This window comes from Natator depressus, chromosome 15, assembly GCF_965152275.1.
Source record: "Natator depressus isolate rNatDep1 chromosome 15, rNatDep2.hap1, whole genome shotgun sequence".
NCBI lineage: Eukaryota > Metazoa > Chordata > Testudines > Cheloniidae > Natator > Natator depressus.
The window spans coordinates 11,508,561-11,530,768 of NC_134248.1; the positions used below are offsets into that span (position 1 = coordinate 11,508,561).

At 45.0% G+C, this 22,208-nt stretch overlaps 2 protein-coding genes across 8 annotated transcripts in view; one reads left to right on the forward strand and one right to left on the reverse strand.

Annotated features, from left to right (window-relative positions):
* SFI1 (SFI1 centrin binding protein) overlaps positions 1 to 20,740 on the forward strand; it is a 52,838-nt gene extending 32,098 nt beyond the window's left edge. For both annotated transcript variants that reach the window (XM_074972845.1, XM_074972846.1), the window contains 11 exons: positions 1,489 to 1,649; positions 2,125 to 2,199; positions 2,849 to 2,923; positions 3,298 to 3,474; positions 9,134 to 9,396; positions 11,006 to 11,101; positions 13,393 to 13,675; positions 14,414 to 14,567; positions 17,067 to 17,190; positions 18,241 to 18,352; positions 18,827 to 20,740. In XM_074972845.1, the coding sequence (XP_074828946.1) occupies positions 1,489 to 1,649; positions 2,125 to 2,199; positions 2,849 to 2,923; positions 3,298 to 3,474; positions 9,134 to 9,396; positions 11,006 to 11,101; positions 13,393 to 13,675; positions 14,414 to 14,567; positions 17,067 to 17,190; positions 18,241 to 18,352; positions 18,827 to 18,934 (1,628 nt within the window). In that variant the 3' untranslated portion in view covers positions 18,935 to 20,740. The remainder of the gene's footprint in view (positions 1 to 1,488; positions 1,650 to 2,124; positions 2,200 to 2,848; positions 2,924 to 3,297; positions 3,475 to 9,133; positions 9,397 to 11,005; positions 11,102 to 13,392; positions 13,676 to 14,413; positions 14,568 to 17,066; positions 17,191 to 18,240; positions 18,353 to 18,826) is intronic.
* Positions 15,923 to 22,208, reverse strand: part of PISD (phosphatidylserine decarboxylase) — a 46,876-nt gene continuing 40,590 nt past the window's right edge. For all 6 annotated transcript variants that reach the window (XM_074972850.1, XM_074972849.1, XM_074972848.1 and 3 more), the window contains one exon: positions 15,923 to 22,174. In XM_074972850.1, coding sequence (XP_074828951.1) covers positions 21,950 to 22,174 — 225 coding nt within the window. In that variant the 3' untranslated portion in view covers positions 15,923 to 21,949. The remainder of the gene's footprint in view (positions 22,175 to 22,208) is intronic.

Below are 22,208 nucleotides of genomic sequence, written 5' to 3' on the forward strand. Positions count from 1 at the left end.
TGCCCCTTCATGCTTCGGCTACCATTCCAGAGGACGTGCTTCCACGCTGATGATGCTGTTTAAAAAATAAATGTGTTAATTACATTTTAACTGAACTCCTTGGGGAAGAATAGAATGTTTCCTGGTCTGTTTTACCTACATTCTGCCATGTATTTCATATTATAGCAGTCTTGGATGATGACTCAGCACGTGTTGTTCGTTTTAAGAACACTTTCACTGCAGATTTATCTAAACGCAAAGAAGGTACCAATGTGATATTTCTAAAGATAGCTACAGCACTCGACCCAAGGTTTAAGAATCTGAAGTGCTTTCCAAATTCTGAGAGGGACGAGGTGTGGAGCATGCTTTCAGAAATCTTAAAAGAGCAACACTTGGATGCAGACACTACAGAACCCAAAACACCAAAAAAGAAAATCAACCTTCTGCTGGTAGCATCTGACTCAGATGATGAAAGTGAACATGCGTTGGTCTGCACTGCTTTGGATCGTTATCGAGCAGAACCCATCATCTGCATGGACGTATGTCCCCTGGAATGGTGGTTGAAGCATGAAGGGACATATGAATCTTTAGCACATCAGACACGTAAATATCTTGCAATGCTGGCTACAACAGTGCCATGAGAACATCTGTTCTCACTTTCAGGTGACATTGTAAACAAGAAGTGAGCAGCAGTATCTCTCCTGTCAGTGTAAACAAACTTGTTTGTCTGAGTGACTGGCTGAACAAGAAGTAGGACTGAGTGAACTCGTAGGCTCTAATGTTTTACATTGTTTTATTTTTGAATGCAGTTTTTATTTTTTTTACATAATTCTACATTTGTAAGTTCAACTTCCATGATAAAGAGATTGCATTACAGTACTTGTATGAGGTGAATTGAAAAACACTATTTCTTTTGGTTTTTATAGCAGAAATATTTGTAATCAAAAATAATAATATAAAGGGAGCACTGTACACTTTATATTCTGGGTTGTAATTGAAATCAATATATTTGAAAATGAAGAAAACATCCAAAAATATTTAAATAAATGGTATTCTGTTGTCTAACAGTGCGATTAATCGCCATTAATTTTTTTAATTGCTTGACAGCCCTAATTAAAAATAACTAGAATTAATAATGCTTTCCATCCAAGACTCACAAAATACTTCATACGTTTGTGACTTAATGTCACAGTCCCCCTTCCCCTCCCCCTTACAGGAGGGAGGTGGTATTATCCCCATTTTCCAGGTGAGGAAACTGAGGCACAGAAAGGTCAAGTTACTTGTCTAAGGTCACAACTAAAGTTGTTGGCAGAGCTGGAAAGATATTGCAGGTCTCCTGACTCCCCATACTATGCCACAAGACCATCCTTCCTTCCAGGAGAGATACTATAGTAGGCACTGAGAAATAATTGTCATACAAACCTGGAGACTAAAGAACTGATTTCTTGGGTGTTCCTGACTGAGATAGAAATGGGCATTCTGCTGGTTCATGTGTTCTTCTCTTAACAGTGTATTTACGGGCCACATTTCTTCAATGGAAGGAATTCACCACGAGGTCCTTGGTGCTGAGAGTCCAGCTAGACACTGCAGCTCAGCACCACCAGAGGCAACTGCTGCGAGAGTGCCTGATAAAGTGGAAGCGGTACCATCTGCAGTGCATAGGGAAGATGGTAAGAAAGAGCAGGGAACATGGGAGGTGAAAGCTCTAGTCTGAAGGAGAAAGCCCTCTCCACAGCAGATGCCCCTCTAGAGGAGCACTTTCATAGACAGAGTTCATTTCCGCAGTCTAAGCTGGAGAGCAGTGGGAGCCTTGTGTAACATGGAGGAGTTGGCATCTCTGTGAATCACCTGTCACAGCAAAAAATCCTCGAGAGAAGGGGGTGGAGAGCATTCTCATTTGGGAGGGGAGATTGGGAAGGGCTGGGATTGCCCTATGTGGGTTGTTGGTGAGGGAAATCCTTGCTGGGCTCAGGCATATTTGCTGAAGGATGGACTGTTGAGCGCTGTCATATTGATGATGTCTGGCTGTCATTAATGCTAATGAAAGGTGACTATGGGTGGGTCCCTGTTCTGCTTTCCTGCCAGCTGGCCCAGATAAGTGGTGTGTGTCTGTCAGTGTGACTTATTATGCTGATTCCCTGACAGCTCCTGCAGAGACGGGGAGACCAGCTGATGGCTCAGAGACTCTGCTTTACCTTCTTTTCTTGCTGGAAGAGACAGGTGAGGAACTATCCCACAGAGACAGGTACTGAGCCTCCTGCTGGTCCTGTCCAACTTTCTCCTTCAGACTCCATCTGCTGCACTGAAATACAGAGATATGAGGGGAGTAAGGAAGCTTGTATCCAAATATCATCTGGGCTGGTGGCTCCATTAGCATGAGGTACACCCATTCCTGTGGCCTTAGGGTAACCCTCTCAGCCTAAAGAAAAGGGATGGAGTTCAGTGAAATCCCCATCACCCACATGCACTGGGTGTCTGTGTCAGGTTGCAGTGTGCAAGGATGGGCAGTGTTAAAAGAAAAAGCCACCCCCAATGAATGATATTCAGCAGCTCTTTCTTGTGGCCAGTGGAAATGTCTTTGGGTGACGGGAGGCAGCCCTGCAGGCTAAAGAGTTAATCCTTTTGCTTTCAAAACTGAAAGGTAATGCCTTTCAGCTGCTCCATAGGCGGGGCCTTTCCTTGAGCTTATGTGCAGTATGTGTGACCCTTACGAAGGAGTAGAAGGCACAGGGAGCTGATGCATTCTCCCACTGCAATCTCCATCACCTCCGTAAATCACATCACTACTTCGTCTGCTGGGATCTCTGGGATATAGCACATAAATGCCTATCCACTGAACCAGGCACTGTGTGATTTGTTTTGCCAACAGCTGGCGCAGAAGCAATGGGAACGGCAGGAGACAGTGCGGGCACTGTGGCATTGGTCACTTTCGCTGCAGGGGAAGGTAAGGTGTGCATATGGTGCACTTTGGGGTCTGCACTGTGTCTGCATATGGGGTCAGCTCTACTGGGCAGATGGGCCAGGGAGCACCTTCCCCTCTTTGTTTCATCCTCAGAGCTCCCTGTGCTGCTCTGAGGTGCTGGATATTTTGGGTCCCTGGCTCTGATAAAAACTATTGGCCTGAGATTCCTCTGTCTAACTCCAGCTCATTTCCTCACCCCATCCCCCAACCCTTTAGAACAGAAACTAGCCATGATACATCTCTGGATGTTACTGTCCTGTGGAGGGACTTGTGGTCTGCAGGGGGAGTTTTTGGTGCCTAGGAGTAACTCTTGTAGCCGTGCTCTTGCAGCTTGCTGTACCTTCTCTTTACTGCAGGTGTTTGATGCCTGGCTGGGGTTTGCCCGGGAGCAGCAGCGGAAGAAAGGCCGCATTGAAAAAGCTGTAGCGGTTTACCGTGCTGGCCTGTTGAAGGAGGGTGTGACCCAGATCCTGACATACATGTCTGGCATGAAACAGTTCCGGGGGCAGCTTCAAGCCCAGCACCAGCTGAAGGTAAACAAGACTCACATCATTGCTCTGTCCTGGGCACTACACCTGCCCTGAAGGGAGGTGGGATTTCAGGTTTTAAGTTCATTGCTTCTCTGATCTAGAGGTACCACTCTGTCCTCGTCACTCAGCAGACCTCATTGTCCCTCAGCGGGGTCTGTAACGCTTCAGACAGGTGCTGCTAGGTAGGAGATTGAAGTCCCAGCACCTCCATGGTAGCATTCTCTGAAATGCTTCCAGTTCCATGCGCAGGGCCACTTAGGCAGAACTGCTGGGTCTCAGTGCGTGGATGAGACAATGGTGTAGGGAGAAGGGGTTTAGATTTATTAGGAACTGGGGAAACTTTTGGGAAAGGGGGAGCATATACAGGAAGGATGGGCTCTACCTTCACCAAAATGGAACCAGATTGCTGGCACTTAACATTAAAAAGGTCATAGAGCAGTTTTTAAACTAAGGGCTGGGGGAAAGTTGGCAGGTGCATAGGAGCATGTGGTTCAGACAGAGACATCTCTTGGGGGAGGATCTATTAATGGAGATTCTCTATGTCCTGTAAGGAGGAGAGGATGGGGAAGATGATAAAATACAGGTAGGATCTGATGAGAAACAGTCAAACGAAAAAGAGTTCCATTCAATTACAGCTAAAAAGTGATTAGTTATTAAAGTGCTTATATACAAATGCTAGAAGTCTAAATAATGAGATGGGTGAACTAGAGTGCCTTGTATTAAATGAGGATATTGATATAATAGGGTAATACCAGGGTACAAAATATATCGGAAGGACAGAACAGGTCGTGCTAGTGGGGGAGTGGCATTATATGTGAAAGAAAGCGTAGAATCTAATGAGTTAAAAATCGTAAATGAATCAAACTGTACCATAGAATCTCTATGGATAGAATTCCATGTTCTAATAATAAGACTATAGCGGTAGGGATATATTACCAACCACCTGACCAGGACGGTGATAGTGACTGTGAAATGCTCAGGGAGATTAGAGAGGCTATAAAAATAAAAAAAACTCAATAATAATGGGGGATTTCAACTATCCCCGTATTGACTGTGTTACGAATGATACCTGGTAGGACATGCACACAACCGCTGCGAATTATACCTGGTAGGACACGCACACAAATGCTGCGAATTACACCTGGTAGGACACGCACAGTTCGAATCTAGGCTGAGGCACATAAACAAAGTCCACAACTGCAGAGTTCCCAAAAGACACTAAGTTTATTACGCTCAAGCATAGTGCCCCCCTGCTAGCCAGGAGGGGACCCCGAATACAGATTATACAAAGGTTATATACTTTTTAGCAAAGCATGTTGCCCTCATGCATCAGAAACCTTAGCCAATAAACAAACCCTTTTCTTATCTACCACCTATCCCTGCTTGGTGCATTCCTCGTGCTAAACTAGTATGTTAATTACACAGCATGGTCCTAAAGCCATGCATCAGTAACTTTTATTATCAGGATGGGAGGCCTCACATCAAAGGCCAGGAAATAGGGAGTTTAGGGACTGACAAAGAACAGATACTGGGAGTCAAGGCAGGCTGGAGACAAGGAGGAGGATTTTCACAGGAATACAGTAGCTAAGGAACACGCCTCCTGGTGCTTGATGTGCTTGTTTTTGGACAATGGTGGGCCCCAAACCAAAATGGAGTCATGTGTTAACTTTTCCTTAACAACTGGGTACATGTCACCTCAGGACGGGATGCAGAGAGACACCTTAAATGACTGCTTCTTGGAGCAGCTAGTCTTGGAACCCACAAGGGGAGAGGCAATTCTTAATTTAGTCCTAAGTGGAGCACAGGATCTGGTCCAAGATGTGAATATAGCTGGACTGTTTGGTAATAGCAACCATAATATAATTAAATGTAACATACCTGTGTTGGGGAAAATACCACAGCAGCCCAACACTGTAGTATTTAATTTCAGAAAGGGGGACTATGCAAAAATGAGGAAGTTAGTTAAGCAGAAATTAAAAGGTGCAGCACCAAAAGTGAAATCCCTGCAAGCTGCATGGAAACTTTTTAAAGACATCATAATAGAGGCTCAACTTAAATGCATACCCGAATTAAAAAACATAGTAAGAGAACCAAAAAAGTGCCACTGTGGCTAACCAACAAAGTAAAAGAAGCAGTGAAAGACAAAAAGGCATCCTTTAAAAAGTGGAAGTTAAATCCTAGTGAGGAAAATAGAAAGGAGCATAAACACTGGCAAATGAAGTGTAAAAATACAGTTAGGAAGGCCAAAAAAGTATTTGAGGAACAGTTAGCCAAAGACTCAAAAAGTAATAGCAAAATATTTTTTTAAGTACATCAGAATCAGGAAGCCTGCTAAACAACCAGTGGGGCCACTGGACGATCAAGATGCTAAAGGAGCACTCAAGGATGATAAGAGCATTGCGGAGAAACTAAATGAATTCTTTGCGTCGGCCTTCACGGATGAGGATGTGAGGGAGATTCCCAAACCTGAGCCATTCTTTTTAGGTGGCAAATCTGAGGAACTGTCCCAGATTGAGGTGTCATTAGAGGAGGTTTTGGAACAAATTGGTAAACTAAACAGTAATAAGTCACCAGGACCAGATGGCATTCACCCAAGAGTTCTGAAGGAACTCAAATGTGAAATTGCAGAATTACTAACTGTAGCTTGTAACCTATCATTTATGTCAGCTTCTGTACCAAATGACTGGAGGATAACTAATGTGACGCCAATTTTTGAAAAGGGCTCCAGAGGTCATCCTGGCAATTACAGGCTGGTAAGCCTGACTTCAATACCAGGCAAACTGGTTGAAACTATGGTAAAGAAGAAAATTGTCAGACACATAGATTAACATAATTTGTTGGGGAAGAGTCAACATGGTTTTTATAAAGGAAAATCATGCCTCACCAATCTACTAGAATTCTTTGAGGGGCTCAACAAGTATGTGGACAAAGAGGATCCAATGGATATAGTGTACTTAGATTTTCAGAAAGCCTTTGACAAGGTCCCTCACCAAAGGCTCTTAAGCAAAGTAAGCTGCCATGGGATAAGAGGGAAGGTCCTCTCATGGATTGGTAACTAGTTAAAAGATAGGAAACAAAGGGTAGGAATAAATGGTCAGTTTTCAGAATGGAGAGAGGTAAATAATGATGTCCCCGGAGGGTCTGTACTCGGTCCACTCTTAGTTAACATATTCATAAATGATCTGGAAAAAGGGATAAACAGTGAGGTGGCAAAATTTGCAGATGATACAAAACTACTCGAGATAAGATCCAGGCAGACTGCAAAGGGCTACAAAACTGGGTGACTGGGCAACAACATGGCAGATGAAATTCAGTGCTGATAAATGCAAAGTAGTACACACTGGAAAACATAATCCCAACTATACATATAAAATGATGGGGTCTAAATAAGCTGTTACCCCTCAAGAAAGAGATCTTGGAGTCATTGTAGGTAGTTCTCTGAAAACATCCGCTCAGTGTGCAGCAGCAGTCAAAAATGCAAACAGAATGTTGGGCATCATTAAGAAAGGGATAGATAATAAGACCTAAAATATCATATCGCCTCTATTTAAATCCATGGTACGTCCACATCTTGAATACTGCATGCAGATGTGGTCGCCCCATCTCAAAAAAGATATATTGGAATTGGAAAAGATTCAGGAAAGGGCAACAAAAATTATTAGGGGTATGGAACGGCTTCTGTATGAGGAGAGATTAATAACACTGGGACTTTTCAGCTTGGAAAAGAGATGACTAAGGAGGGATATGATAGAGGTTCATAAAATCATGGCTGGTGTGGAGAAAGTAAATAAGGAAGTGTTATTTACTCCTCCTCATAACACAAGGACTAAGGGTCACCAAATGAAATTAATAGGCAGCATGTTTAAAACAAAAGGAAGTATTTTTTCACAGATGCACAGTCAACTTGTGGAACTCCTTGCCAGAGGATGTGAAGGCCAAAGAACTAGATAAGTTAATGGAGGATAGGTCCATCAATGGTTTTTAGTCAGGATGGGCAGGGTTGGTGTCCCTAGCCTCTGTTTGCCAAAAGCTGGGAATGGGCGACAGGGAATGGATCACTTGATGTTTACCTGTTCTGTTCATTCCTTCTGGGGCACCTGGCAGTAGCCACTGTCGGAAGACAGGATACTAGGCTAGATGGACCTTTGATCTGACCCCGTATGGCCATTCTTATGTTCACCTGGGAACCTTTCTTAGAGGCCACTTTGAAAATGACCAACACCTGCCCAGTAGTTACTCACAGGGCATAGAGAGGTGAGAGCTCTGCCTGCCTGCCAGGATCATTGTGTTGTGGGAGGCTGCATTAGTATAAAGCATTTTGGATACCTGGGAAGATGCTGCATCAAACCTAGTTCTAGTCTGTTCTTCACTAGACTCCTTCCAATGTGATGGTTATGCTACAACTGCACAAAGGGAGTCTGGAAATGCCACTGAGTCCCGGGTCTGTGTTGATTGGGAGCAGAACAGCTCCAGGAAGGTGAAAGCCCCATTGTGTTAGAAAATGGTTTTAAAAACAAAAATCCATGGAAAGGATAGGAAAAAGTTGGTACCAACGTAAAATATTTGTGGCTGCAGGGACCATAGTACCTGCAGCTACTTTGGGAATGAAGCCTAGCATAAGGGAAGGTCCCCTGCTCCTGTCCCTGGCCAGGCTTCCCTGCCTGCTCCTAGTTTTCAAGATAGAGGGGGTCATACTCCTCTGTGCTAATGTGTGGCCTGTTTCACTGGTCTTGGTGCCACTGAGGTGGCTGATAATTGTCTATACTGGAGCACAACAGGAACAGGACCAGGACCATGATTCCAGCACCAAGAACTGATAGACTCTAATGCCAGAAAGTCTCCTCATGATCATCTAGTCCAGGGGTGGTCAAACCTTGGCTCGTGAGCCACAAGTGGCTCTTTTACAGTTAAAGTGTGGCTCATGGAGACCTCCCCTCCGCTTCATTCTCCACCTACCAGACTTTGGGGGAAAGCTCAGGATCTCTGCCTTGCAGCGGGGTGGTGGGGTAGAGGCTTCTGCCCAGTGGGAAGAGGAGTTTAGGGGCTTCAGCCCTGCAGGGCACACCTGCCTGGGCTTGGGGCTTCAGCAGGAGTGGGGCAGAAGCCCCGAGCCCTGGCAGGTACCTCCCACTGGGCAGAAGCTCTGAGCCCCAGCAGATGCGCGTCAGCTCTCGAACTTCTGAAGATTGTCGTATGTGGCACAGAGGGTCAGTAAGCTTGGCCGTCCCTGATCTAGTCTGACCTCTTGCACATTACAGGCCACAGACCCTCACCTACCTGCTCTGGTAATATACCTATAACCTCTGGCTGAGTTACACAAGTCCTCAAATCGTAATTTAAAGACTTAAAGTTACAGAGAATCCACCATGGGCACTAGTTTAAACCTGCAAGTGACCTGTGTCCCATGCTGCAGAGGAAGATGAAAACCCCTCAGAGTCTCTGCCAATCTGGCCTTAGAGAAGATTCCTTCCTGACCTTAAATATGGCGATCAGTTAGACTCAGAGCTTGTGGGCAAGACCCAGCAGCCAGACACCATCCTGTTATCCATAGCTACTTCCCAAGCCCATCCCTTTCTTGGAAAACCCTCCTTCCTGGGTGGCATGCTGCTGCTTCTCCCCACTCTCAGCCATCAAACGACCTGCTGTTCTTTCTGCTCGGCAGGCAGCCTACAGCCTTCACCAGACCGTGTATCGTTGTGCCATGTTGTGGAAACGAAAGGCTCTTGGCAGGAACCTAGACAAGCCTCACTCCTCTCTGCCTTCTCTGAAGAAGAGGGTGACGTTTAAGATGCCCATGCCTGATGCCAACCCTGGGGCAGGAGGAGACGCAGCAAAAGCAGTGACTCTGTGCTCTGTGCCGCAGCCCATGAAGAGCGATGATTTGCCATTCCTCCTGGCTGCTGGTGATTCAGTTCTCAGTGAGCTGTGAGTGTTTCAGCACATCATGCGTTACTCTTGCATTGCATTTCTCAGTTCATTTCTTAAATCCCACAGTGGCTGCTGTGAATTTCCACACAACTTCCCCTTCCCTCCTGATGCTGCAGCGTATGTCTGTTAATGCTGAGTTATAATAGAACTGCTGCATAATGTATACAGCTGCCCATGAATAATGGAAGGACTTGTGACTCTTCCTTGGCAGCCCATTACTAGCCCAGCCCAGCTTAATGCCTTCCCAATGAAACATCCTCACTGTATGGCAATGGATTACTGGGGTCCTGGTGGTCTCTGAGCGGGAGCTGTCAAGGTCCCTCCCCCACTCTGAACTCTAGGGTACAGATGTGGGGACCTGCATGAAAAACCTCCTAAGCTTATCTTTACCAGCTTAGGTCAAAACTTCCCCAAGGTACAAAATATTCCACCCTTTTGTCCTTGGATTGGCCGCTACCACCACCAAACAAATACTGGTTACTGGGGAAGAGCTGTTTGGACACGTCTTTCCCCCCAAAATACTTCCCAAAAACCTTGCACCCCACTTCCTGGACAAGGTTTGGTAAAAAGCCTCACCAATTTGCCTAGGTGACTACAGACCCAGACCCTTGGATCTTAAGAACAATGAACAATCCTCCCAACACTTGCACCCCCCCTTTCCAGGGAAATGTTGGATAAAAAGCCTCACCAATTTGCATAGGTGACCACAGACCCAAACCCTTGGATCTGAGAACAATGAAAAAGCATTCAGTTTCCTTACAAAAAGACTTTTAATAGAAATAGAAGTAAATAGAAATAAAAAAAAAAATCCCCCCTGTAAAGTCAGGATGGTAGATACCTTACAGGATAATTAGATTCAAAACATAGAGAACCCCTCTAGGCAAAAACCTTAAGTTACAAAAAAGATACACAGACAGAAATAGTTATTCTATTCAGCACAATTCTTTTCTCAGCCATTTTAAAGAAATCATAATCTAACACATACCTAGCTAGATTACTTACTAAAAGTTCTAAGGCTTCATTCATTCTTGGTCTATCTCCGGCAAAGACAGAATGTAGACAGACACACATACCCCCTTTGTTTCTCTCCCTCCTCCCAGCTTTTGAAAATATCTTGTCTCCTCATTGGTCATTTTGGTCAGGTGCCAGCGAGGTTACCTTTAGCTTCTTAACCCTTTACAGGTGAGAGGAGATTTCCTCTGGTCAGGAGGGATTTTAAAGGGGTTTACCCTTCCCTTTATATTTATGACAGGAGCTCACACAGGAATGCCTGCAAAGTGGTGCAAAGACAGAAATATTACCACCATGAAACTCATCTGATCACAGTGAGGTCCCAGAGCTGCCACTAAACCACACAGTACTAGGTCTTAGCTGTGCTGGAATTGGTCAGTCCTCTCCCCCACTTTATGGGAAAGGGGAACTGTGTGCTTTCTGAAAGCTGCTTCCTATAAATCTCTTGCCAACCTTGCTGGTGATCTCATGCTGAGAGTGCATTTTGGGTGGACAGGGGGATGACTGGGGAGGGGGGATTTTGAAAAGCTGCCTCCGTCACGGACAGGAGTCCCCGGGATCTTAGCAATTGACTTTGTTGTTGTTGTTTTCCCAGAAACACAGCCCGCCTGGCAAGATTACAGCCCCGTAGACCTGACTTCCTGCTGCAGTCTCTGGAGAGAGAGGGCTTGTTGGGGATACCTTTCAATGAGTAAGAACACTAGATCTTTAAAAGTAGGAGAGGAGAATCTAATCGGAGTGGTGATTGCAATGACCTCTTGCTGTGCTCCTGCCACGCTAACCGAATGTACCACCTTGTGAGCTGTGAAATTTATTAAGCTGTGCTGAGATCTTGCTTTGCGTAGACATCTCTTCTGTGCAATATGAAGGGAAGCACAGTGACATGAAGAGCTTCAAATTGCGTATACAATGGAAAAGAATAACAGAGCAGTCAGAGCCGTTAACCTACCATGTGCTAAGAGCTTAGTTTCACCAGTACATAAATTTGAGGGAAAGACTGAACTTATGTAGTTCATCTAAAACACAGTGTGCCCCCAAAAGAGGCACAAGTTCTACTCTGCAAAGAGTCTGTGCAAAAAGCCTTTGGAGCTGTATGTGTTCGGAGCCTCAATGATTTCCAGAATTTGTGGGCTCACTTTACAAGCAAAAGGTGTTTTTTCTAACTGCCTGCCCTGCACCTTAACCTGGAATCTGTGTCACATTGGATACTTTCTGGCTCATGGATCCTAAACCCTGCCCTCGTTTGCCCCGAGACACCAGACAATCTGAATGGAACTGAATTTTGGCCTTGCCGTTGGAACTTAACAATTTCATTAATGATGTGTGAGCTAGAATAGAATCCTGCTCCCCGTCTTGGCTGAATTTGCTCTGCAGGGCTAAGAGGAGTAAGAAGTATTTGTTAGTCAATAAACAATCCAGAGCTGACCCTGAGTCCCCACAGGGTGCAGAGCTGCTGAGCAAGGAGTTACCATTTTTGCAATCACTCTTCGGACTGTGATTTACAGTGCTGAGGATGTTCAAGGAGCCAACTGTGATGCTATCAGTGCTAGTTCTAACTATGCAAAAAAAAGAGGAGGACTTGTGCCACCTTAGAGACTAACAAATTTATTTGAGCAGACTAACATGGCTGCTACTCTGAAAGTTCTGACTATGGTATCACTTCACTCAGAAATGAATGGGTTGAAGCTGCACCTGCTGTAGAAGCACAGGTTTTTCAACAGGAAAACCTTATTGAAAGTACTGAGTAGGCTCTTTTCCATGCTCTCTTTAGAAACCCCACTTTTATAACTAGTGGTACAGCTTAAGGGAGAGGGAAGATACTGCAGTTCAGAGAAGTCTCTCTCTCCATTCTCTGTGCTGTCTAAACCTGGATCACATCCCCACTGCGAGGACCAAAATGATGTAAAAATATACTCCCTGAACGCTACTTTTTTTTTTTTTTTTTTTAAAAACCTGCTGTCAACAGGTTCAGGTTAAAATGCTCCAGGAGGGGAGACACCACGCACCTAAGATCCCTCTAAGCTGTGCGGCTATGCAGCTGCTAGTATTAAGCCCCACACAGGGGCTCAGGGCTGTGATGGGGAGAGATGCCTCTCCCCCAGCATGGACCTGCCGTGGTGGGGAGAGGCACCCCTCCCTGCCGGACCCAGCACGGACCAGCCCTGGACTTGCTGCGGCCAGGGGAGAGGCACTGCTCCCTCGGCCCGGCCCAGCCCCACCGCAGCTGCCACGGCCAGGGCAAGGCGCCTCTCCCCCGGCCCTGAGCTGCTGTGGCGAGAGCAGGCTGGGGGGAGTCCTCTCTCCCCACTGCAGCCCTGGGACAGCCTGCACCCCAAACACCTCATCCCCGACCTCACCCCAGAGTCCGCATCTTTCTCTACCCCAACCCTCTGCCCCAGCCCTGAGCCCCCTCCTGTACCCCAAATCCCTCATCCCGGCCCCAGCCAGAGCCCTCACCCCCACACACACTCACACATCTCCACGCTCTGCCTGAGACCTGACGGCTGCCCCCTGCCAATGAATTTTGTTAGGTCACATCACCTTCATATTGGTGCACATAACAAAATTCATTCCGCCCATGGATATAAAATATTAGAGGGAACGCTGCCAGGCACCATCTCTATCTGATGCTTTTTTGATCTTTCATGATCGTGTTGGTTCTTCCAGGCTTGCTGCCTGTTAAACAACTTAACATGGGGTCCTAACCAGGTTGCTATTGCCCCTTAGCAACAGTGCTTTTTATAGCAGGAGCAGCTCAGTTTCTTACGGTCCTGTGCCACAGATTGAGGGCAATGTTGCTAAGCAACGTATACAGTGTTTTTCACTAGCTTACCGGGCTGTCTGACTACAATGGATTAACCTTCACTAGGGTGAATGGTTATAACTACGTGTTCCCCTCTGGCTATTTTGGATTGAATATAAAGGAGAATATGGGGCTGGCTGGAAAGTAACAAACCCTTCTCTCTTTCCTTCCCTTTCTAGACTGGAGGGACGAGAGGTGCCTTTGCCGCAAACATCCATGAACAAATATTCTGCTCAGGCTGGGGCCTTACTTGCCTCAACTCAAACAGAGCAAAGCAGCTGTAATCAGCTGTTCCAGATGGATAGCACTAGTTACTCCTCATGCCCCCTCACTGTGCCTACCCCTCCAACCTGTGTACCATCTTGGACGCATGGCACATGCCATCCTGCTCAGACAAGTCCAAAACCAGTGCTGTTGCCTCCCTCGTCCTTCATGTCACGTTTGAAATGTGAATCAGAAAAGGTGAGTTTCATGCAGAAGTAACTATAATACCGGACAACTGGAGTTGGCTGATACAGCTTTACTGTCCGACTTTCTTCTAGGGCTCCCACCCCTTCTTGCCTGAGCTGGCCTATGCCTCCCCTAGCACCTGGTCCTGCCTTTTTAATAGATCAAGTTAGATAGGCTCCAAATGCACATCAATCCTTTCTCCTCCACTTGCCACGGTCACTACAGTGACAATCTGAAGCAACAATTTGCTTTTTGGCTAATTCATGTGTGTGGTATTGCACTAGAATTCACGTCTTTCCTGGTCCTGTCCCCTTCTCAGCAAGATGTCATTACTAGCTGCTGACATCTGAGAGTGCTGCTCTATCAAAGGGTTCAGAGTAGCTACAGCCAGATGAAATCTAGTTGAGACTGACCAAATTCAGCAGTAGCTCTTATGTCTGCAAGTTTCTTTAGCAAACAAAGGGAGGGGGAGGGAGGAATGGGACTCTGCAAACATTAGAACAGCATTTAGATTCCTCTGCTCTATTGCAGAGGGGAAGAGTTGTTTACCCTTCCTGAAGGGATGGGAAAAGGCACCTGTGGACACCAAGTGAATGCAGGGGTCCCCCTCAGTGGAAGGAGGGCTTAGTATGTTAGGCCACAGACAGAGAGTCCAGTTTTAAAGCCCTTTGTGGCCCTGTTCACCCAAATCCTATTTGAGAGGTGAAATGGCTGTATTTGTATCACCTTATTGTGCTCCTGACTTTGTAGAGTGAAGGTGAGCCCTGGAAGGGTAACCCGGAAGCTTTTCTCCAAGACCCTCAACAGGCCACTGTGGGGAAAGAGAGGAAGCAGCCAAACTCGCAGGCACATCTGCTGCTGCGCGAAGATGTCACAGGAAAAGAGAGCAGGCCAAAAACTGCAGGTATGTTCTCATGTCTAAATTACAGCAGCCATCCCCTGGCCATCCCTGACCTGGCAGCACTGAAAGCCTCCCTCAATATGTGCAAGATTGGATTGGGGAAGAGGCAAAGCTACCTGCTCATTGAGCCAGTGTGTGGGAGCTGACTGGGTGTTGGAGGAAGAAGTCAGCCATTTGTTTTTTTTTGAAAGGGAAGATACAAGTGATACGATTTTCTATGCTCCAGGGTGTTCAGAGGATTAATTGGGAGACTGGTTCTCCAGAAGTGAAGGGTGGGAACCTCTAGCGCCCAGCCTGGCCAGAGAGACCAAGAGCAGAGCCTATTTTAATGCTGGGGAGTTCATACAGCATAACCCAAATACATACTCCTCCCTGTCTCATAGAATGGTAGAACTTGCTAGAGAAGATGTCCCATAACACAAGAAACAATTTCACTGATACAAAGCACAGTTTCTGGGGTACTGCTCACCATCAAAGGCATTAAGAACTCTCAGAGGGCTCCAAAAAGGGTAAGGCTAGGGAAAAGAGGTCAAGTGTGCAAGTAAAGCCACAGCTTTAGGTTTTAAGGAGAGAACCCAATGGAGGGAGAGGGATAGTCAAGGGAGCAAGTGACACATTATAGCACTCATCCCAGCAGTGCTTTGACTGAATGCCAGATGTTACGTGAACCCCAGTGAGCAGGTAGGATCTGAACACCACAGCCTGCAGTTCAAAGTGGTTGTCTGCACTACGGCCAGGGTCTACCTTTAATTAGAAGCATGAAGTGCAGGTTCTAAATGTTCCATAGGATGGGGATGAGGTGCTTCCTCCTAATAGGAATAATGTAAATTATACAGTGTGTATCTGCTGCTTGTTCTTCCTGGGCCAAAGCCTGGATAACAGGTCCAAAACCACAGATCCTTAGTGCTGCTAAGCCATACATTGAAGGACCCCACAACTCCTCATGCATACGCAAGCTGAATTTGCAGCGAGTCAAATCAACAGTAATGCGTACAGGCTCTGTAGGATACTGCATGTTGGAAGTCTTGGCCCATTCTCCTCTTGTGGGTCATGTTCCAGTCGCAGGTGAAGAACCACTCTGCTGTTAGCCTGGAAAGAGAGGCTAGAGGTGGTGGTGTGTCAATTTTGATAGACTAAATAGACCCAGAGAATCAAAGGTGTTTACTTGACCCTGTCACTGTGCAACACTAAACAGTCAAACTAGGCTCAGCATTTTGAATACAGAGACCTCAGGCTGCCTAGTACTAGGCCAAATACACCATTCAAAATCTCTTTAACCTTTTATTAAAGATACAGAAAAAGTCAAAACAGTTAAAGCATTTGAAATGTATGTAATACAGTAAGCCTTTTGTTTTAACAATATCCTTTGTTCTCTTTCCCTTTGGCTGTATAAGGACTCTGCCCACCCCCAGAAAATTAGTTGAGAAGGGTTTGAGCTACAGTTAGTTTTAAAGTCTGATCCTGTTTCCTTGCAAACAAGACAGACAGACACACAAAGGCAGAGAAAAGAACAGTAGAGAGAAAATGCAGCTTCTGTCTCTAGTGCTGATTTTACTTTCAGCCCTGCTGCTGGAGAAACACAGGCCCAGTACGTGGCACACCACTCCGAGGCCTGGCAAACTTGTACCAGCATCGTGCTTTGCTTTTAGCTGCCTCTCTGGTCATAGGCTCATTGTACTGTTGCAAAAGTGGCAGTCTTGGCAGGCTAAGCAAGACTCTTAGTAGACAGAGGCAAAAGGAAACAGAAGAAATAAGGTGCAGGAGGAAAATGATACATAAGAGAATAGGTGAAAGCAGGAACCAAAGTTTTACACCTCAGATGGTATTTGGGATTTAGCCAAAGCTAGTGGAAGTGGTGATGTCATCTGTGTTCATCTCAAAATCAGGAGATGATGTGAGTGGAAGCCATGATATGAAGCTTGCTCCCTTTAGTTCACCCATCTCTATCCTCTCCCAAAGTCTTAAAAAAACAAAAACAAAAAAACCCCTCAAAAGTCGAGTAATGGACAAACTAGCCCATCTTCTCATTGTTCTGCTCACCAATTAGGCCTAATTTCTGACACAACAGTTTGTCTGTTTGAGTTCCAGACCCACACTTTTTTGTTTACCAGATATATCAGCACAGTCCCTGATTTATAGCAGGCCTTTTTGTTTGGACTAATTCAGTCTGTCTTAACTTTTGCTTACTCTTGTAAGCAATTTTATGTAACATGTTGAGTTGGACTTTCATTATCTTTTCCCCATCAACACTTATTGTTAGAGGTGATTGGATCATTTTATAAACTTTTAGCCACTTTTCCACAGTTAAGCTCACAAGTGAGGTAGGTCTTTCAGGACCCAGTTATTACAACAGATGATAACATGATAACAGTGACAACCCACAGGCCCGGCACAGTGGTAAGTTTTTGCCTACAAGCCTGTCTGCTTCCCAGAGAGGAAGAAGCAGGAAATAGACAGAACCTCAACAGCATCATAATGTGTGTGCTTTGTGTTTGGTTTCAGTTGAAAGTAAGAGCAGACAAGGCTATTCCACGGAGGGAACAGAGCTGCAGAAACAGCTGGAAGCAGAGCTCCAACACATCCGACAGCAAATGCAGCATTACCATGATAGCAAGCAGGAGCTCAAGTACGTAGTGAAGTCCCCTTTAGCCAGCTTTAGTGAGTGTTCTTAATCCAGTGTTGCATTTCTGTATGGAAGTGCAGTTCTGCTCTGAAAAGTGGCACCTCCTTACTCAGGTCTGTCTCCTGGGCCTGTTCAGTCACATCTGCTGACTTGAGTGTGTAAGAGTTGTGGGTTTTTTTGTTTACTCTTATTAGACCTGCACTGCCAATGCAGCTTGGAAGGAGTTACCTTTTTGTGCATCCTTGGCAATGGTTTACTGTTACCTATGGCAACCAATGAAGGAAGTGTGGCCATACCAGTGTCACTGAGGGCATAATCTGAAATCCGTGCGGTTGAATTGGTATAACCGACTCAGAGTGTAGTCTTCAGACTCTACTATGAGTCTGAATTTATGAGGAGGAAAGACCCCGGCTTCGCTCTCAGATCCCAGCCTGGTTTTGTAGAATAGGCAGTTAGAAAAATGTTGATGTGACATAAACATATAATCCTAAGTGGGATTGTAGTCACATTTCAGAGTGCAACAGGACTTTAAGGGGGAACCCACTGCTAGGGAAAGAAGCAGCAGTGGACCAAAAGTAGGAGAGGAACACCCAACCTTTCTTGTGTTCTCCAGGGACCCTTTCTCACTGTTTTCCTGCTAACACACAGAGCCCAAAGACTGGAAAATGGGTCCTTTATATGGCAGTGGTGAAGCTAGTTTTTCCTACAGTGGGTCTGATGGTGCATAATGTTTAGAATATTTTTGAAACTTATTTTAAACTGGCTCTTACCACCCAGCTTCCACCTAATATGCTGCAGCTTGGGTTTCATCCCTAAGTACCTATACCTCCTGCCAGGCATTGCATGTTTACTGCCAAAAGGCATTTACTGTAAATGCAATCTTTTATAAAATGGTCTAGAAAGAGCAGTGACACTGAACTCCTTTCCAACAATGTTTGCAACTAGTGCTGGTAGTGACTGTCCTTGGCATCTACAACTATTGATGCAAATGAGTTAAATGTACAATGCACCTTCCGTGTCTCACCCTAGCTTGCTACGATCCTGTTCCCTCAGGTCATGCCAGCGGCAGGCACGCATTCTGAACAAGTGGCTAGAAATGAGTACGGTGGGCATCGGGGCAGCGGAGCAAGATGTTATGCAGCAAGTTCAAGAAGAGCTGGATCAGGTATGTGGACAAATAGTGGTGTGAAGGCCAGTCCCACAAAGCTACTGAGTAAAAATTATAACACATGGTACTGCAAAGAGAAATGGAACCTGCCCTGAACAGATTTAGTCTAATTTGTATGCTTGTGAAACAAAGGCTGAAGGCACAACGGGGCAGTTGTGGGAGATTAGTAACAGCAGGGTGGGTGGAAGAGGGGAAACCTTGTTTCTTACTGGCCCCTTGGAACAAAGAGTAGAAGTGGCTGCCAAAGGGGATAATGAACAAAGTAGATTAAACTATTCACATTTTCTTCACAACCACAACACAGCTGCCAAAGGAGAAACCCAGTCCTGTAACTTGATACTTTCTTATTCAAGGGGGTAGTGTGAAAGCTGTTCAACCAAACAGCAGTCAGAACTCAATTTGCTGGAATGAATTGTTCCTGACTTCACTAACAATTTAGCCCTTTCCTCTTCCCTTCATTTTCTCTTGTAGTTGGAGGTGCAGATCAACTCTCTCACCCAAGTGCTGCTAGAAGGGAGACATTGTCTGCAGAGCTACATCACTCGTGTGAAGGACATTCGCATTGCTTTGGATATGTAACAAATCTAAAGCCCCTAAACAGTTCATGCTCAGTGGTAGAATGGGCTGGCTGTTTGTTTGATCTTTGATGTCAGAGGACATAGGCCTAAGGTACATGATCTCTAACTTTATGAAGGAAGTAAGCCAAACCTCACTACCAGTTAAACGTATATTTCCTTTCGCTGCATGCATATGGGAGACATTCCTGCTTCTTATCACAACTGTGGTAAATAAATGAGGCAGACACTGTTGTGCAGCTCAAAGCTGCACTCATTACAGTCCTTAGCTAAGTATTCATAGAGACCATCACTGTAGTATCTATTTAAACTCCCATGCTTATTAAGAAGCAAAACAATGCTGATAAGACTTTTATTTTAAAATGTTTGAAATTAAAAGTTAATGTTCGTAAGTCATACAGTGTGACATACAAAACCAGGTTTCAGAGTAACAGCCGTGTTACTGTGCTAGTGTTCTAGTTGAAAAATTAAATGGATTCTCCCTGCTGGAGAAAGTTACAGCATCGTCAGTATTCTCCAGAAACCCTGCTTCTACTTCCTTTGATCAGTGGGTAAGACATTCCTGCTAGCCAGCCAAGTTTCCACAGTGCTAAGACCATCAAGAAAGAGCTGACCTGGTGCAGAATGATCTGTCTCTGACACATTCATACTAAAGTGAACAGTAGCAACTTCTCTCATCCCCTGTTAGGCGAACTGGGTGCTCAGATACTGTGAATGCTGAGTAGTGAGGAATTTAAAGCTTAAAGTTGTTCTGGCCACAACTAAGACAAAAGGCCTCAGTGGAGGAAGAGATTAATTCTTCCTTCCTCTAACCCATTGCAACAGGCTTGTTCTGTTCACAGAGCCTTTAGTACTTGAAGGGTAATTAGTCATAGCTTCAACCCTTAGGGCTGATGATGTCTGCATGTATTTTGCATCAAGTTTTTAAAAAAATTAATGCCTAGCTGGAAGAAGAACATTGTGATGCATAATACATGAGTTCTGAACTTCCTAGCACTAAGGGGCTGAACAAAGCGGGGAGGGGGAGGGGCTGCTAAGAGCCATATTAAGCAGCCCCCATTTAATATGAGGAAATGCTGACTCTTGGAGCCAAAGGATTAGTTCTCTCCTACATTGACCTAGACAGGGCCAAATAGTCAAGATCATACTATGAGCCTTTGGCAGGCTATATTACCAGACATGTCTTTCTTCCCTACTGACAAGCGTACAGAGCTTGGCCAACTGTACACACTTGATTCTGTTTTCTCCAGCACATCCAGGGGAGGCAGACTCTCTTTTACAGGATCAGGATATACAGTGCCGAGTCTCATTTTTAATTCATTCTAAAAGTTTGTTCAGAAGATCCCCTTGGAACTGGAGGCAGATCTTTAAAGAAAACACCAGCTCCCCTGATGAATATCCACACACAAGGCTCAGGCTGGGAGAGGGCCAGGTTTGATAAGAAGCTAGTCCATTCCTTCCAGCTCAGGGTGTCCTATTCACTTACAGGCAATAGACTTCCTTGGCTCAAAATAGAATTTATTCAGTAAGAACAAGCAATACATTGCAGTAGAAGTGAGTTGCTCTCAACCCTTTTGGCACCAGTTGCTGTTAATCCCATTATTGGTAATGCGAAGCTTAAAAACGCCTATTCTGAGTGTCATGTTCCTATTTCCATTCTAACCCTTCTTGGCATGAATTTACAGAGACAAAAGTTGCTGCAGGATGAAGCTTCAGAGCAGAGCACTCAGCTCCAGTTTCTCTCTACCCGCTACGAGTGCAAAAGAAAAATGGAAGTTTGGCTGGGTTGTTTTTTTTTTTTTTGTAAGTCCACTGAAGGATAGAAAAGCAAGTTAGTGCACATGGGGAGCAACCTTGGATTGCCCCAAAGGTCCATAATGGTTTTTAATACACAGTCAGTGCCCATGGCATTTCACTCCGTGCACTAAACTATAGGCCCTGATGTATTTCAAATTGTTTTGTACATGGAGAAATTCCCACACCAAGAACTCAGTGACAGGCCCTGAAGGTTATGACACAAGCAGCAGCACATGTACAGCAGAAGGGGAAACATACTTTAGCTGCAGACCCCTTAACCACCTGTTATTTTATGTCAGAAGATTAATTGCTCAGTAGTTTTTGGGTGACTGAGGAGAGTAATTACCACTCAGATAAACAAAAAATCCTTAAGGCCTAGAATGGCAAAAATAAAACTATGGATTGGGAGAAGAGTATGCAACAGTCTGACTGCTGCAAGCTAAAAAAATACACTTTTTTCAAAAAGATGACAAGTTCAACCACATGGAATGTAGACACAGTGTTTTCAGGTTTAAAATACAGTGCAAAGTCCAGTTTTAAAGGGACAATAATAGGTTAAAAGGCATTTAAAAATTAGTTTCCATACCTGTTACCAGGATGTTATTAAACAGAATTTGAGTCTAGTTTACTGGTTTCAGCATTGATGCCATTAATTTACATTGTGCATTTCACCTAGGTTGGACAATGAAAGTAAGACTAGGCAATTTGACTTCCTGGCTTCCGTACTTTGATGTCATGTTTGCATTAGACATCTGGGACTGCAAGTTTGAAAACCATATTTTACAGAACTGAAACCTTGGGTCTAGGTCAACCTAACAGTGTCCCTTTAAAGGTAGCTAATCTCTCTGCCTTCACCCCTCCCCAGTGTCACTCCAGAATGCAGGCAGGCCCAATAGGAACCTACAGGCTCTGTATGAATGTAACTAGTTTGCAACACATTGAAAGGGAGAGTGTGAAAGACTGTAGGCACAGGATGGGATAGAAACCACCCTGGTCAACATTCTTAAAGGCATCTGTACCTGATATGTAAATGGATCATCTGATTATTTTACTGCTCTCAGCATAGGTATGTGATATTGGGCAAATACTCCTATCCCAGTTTTACACAGCAGTGTTGTCTAATATTTTCCTCACCCAGGTCCTGCTGAGTGATATTTTCCATTAGTGAAGCATTTTTCTTGGAAGTTTGAGTTCCTTTGTATATAAAATCCTCTTGTAGTTTCTAAAGGGACCCCAGGGCCTCTCCAAAGCGGATTTTCTGTCCAGGTTTGAGGTGGAAGTTGAAGTCCTTGGGTGCCTCGAAGATTAGAACGATGGTCGAGCCCAGGTTAAACTCCCCTAAATGTTCTCCTTTCCTCATGGGGATGCCCTCTTTGTTATTGTTGGTTATAAAGCTGAAGTCATTGTAAGAGCCTTTAGAGTAACAGGGGCTGTTAGTATGCAAATCCTGCAGATAGACAAGAGAGAAAGGAATGTGATTT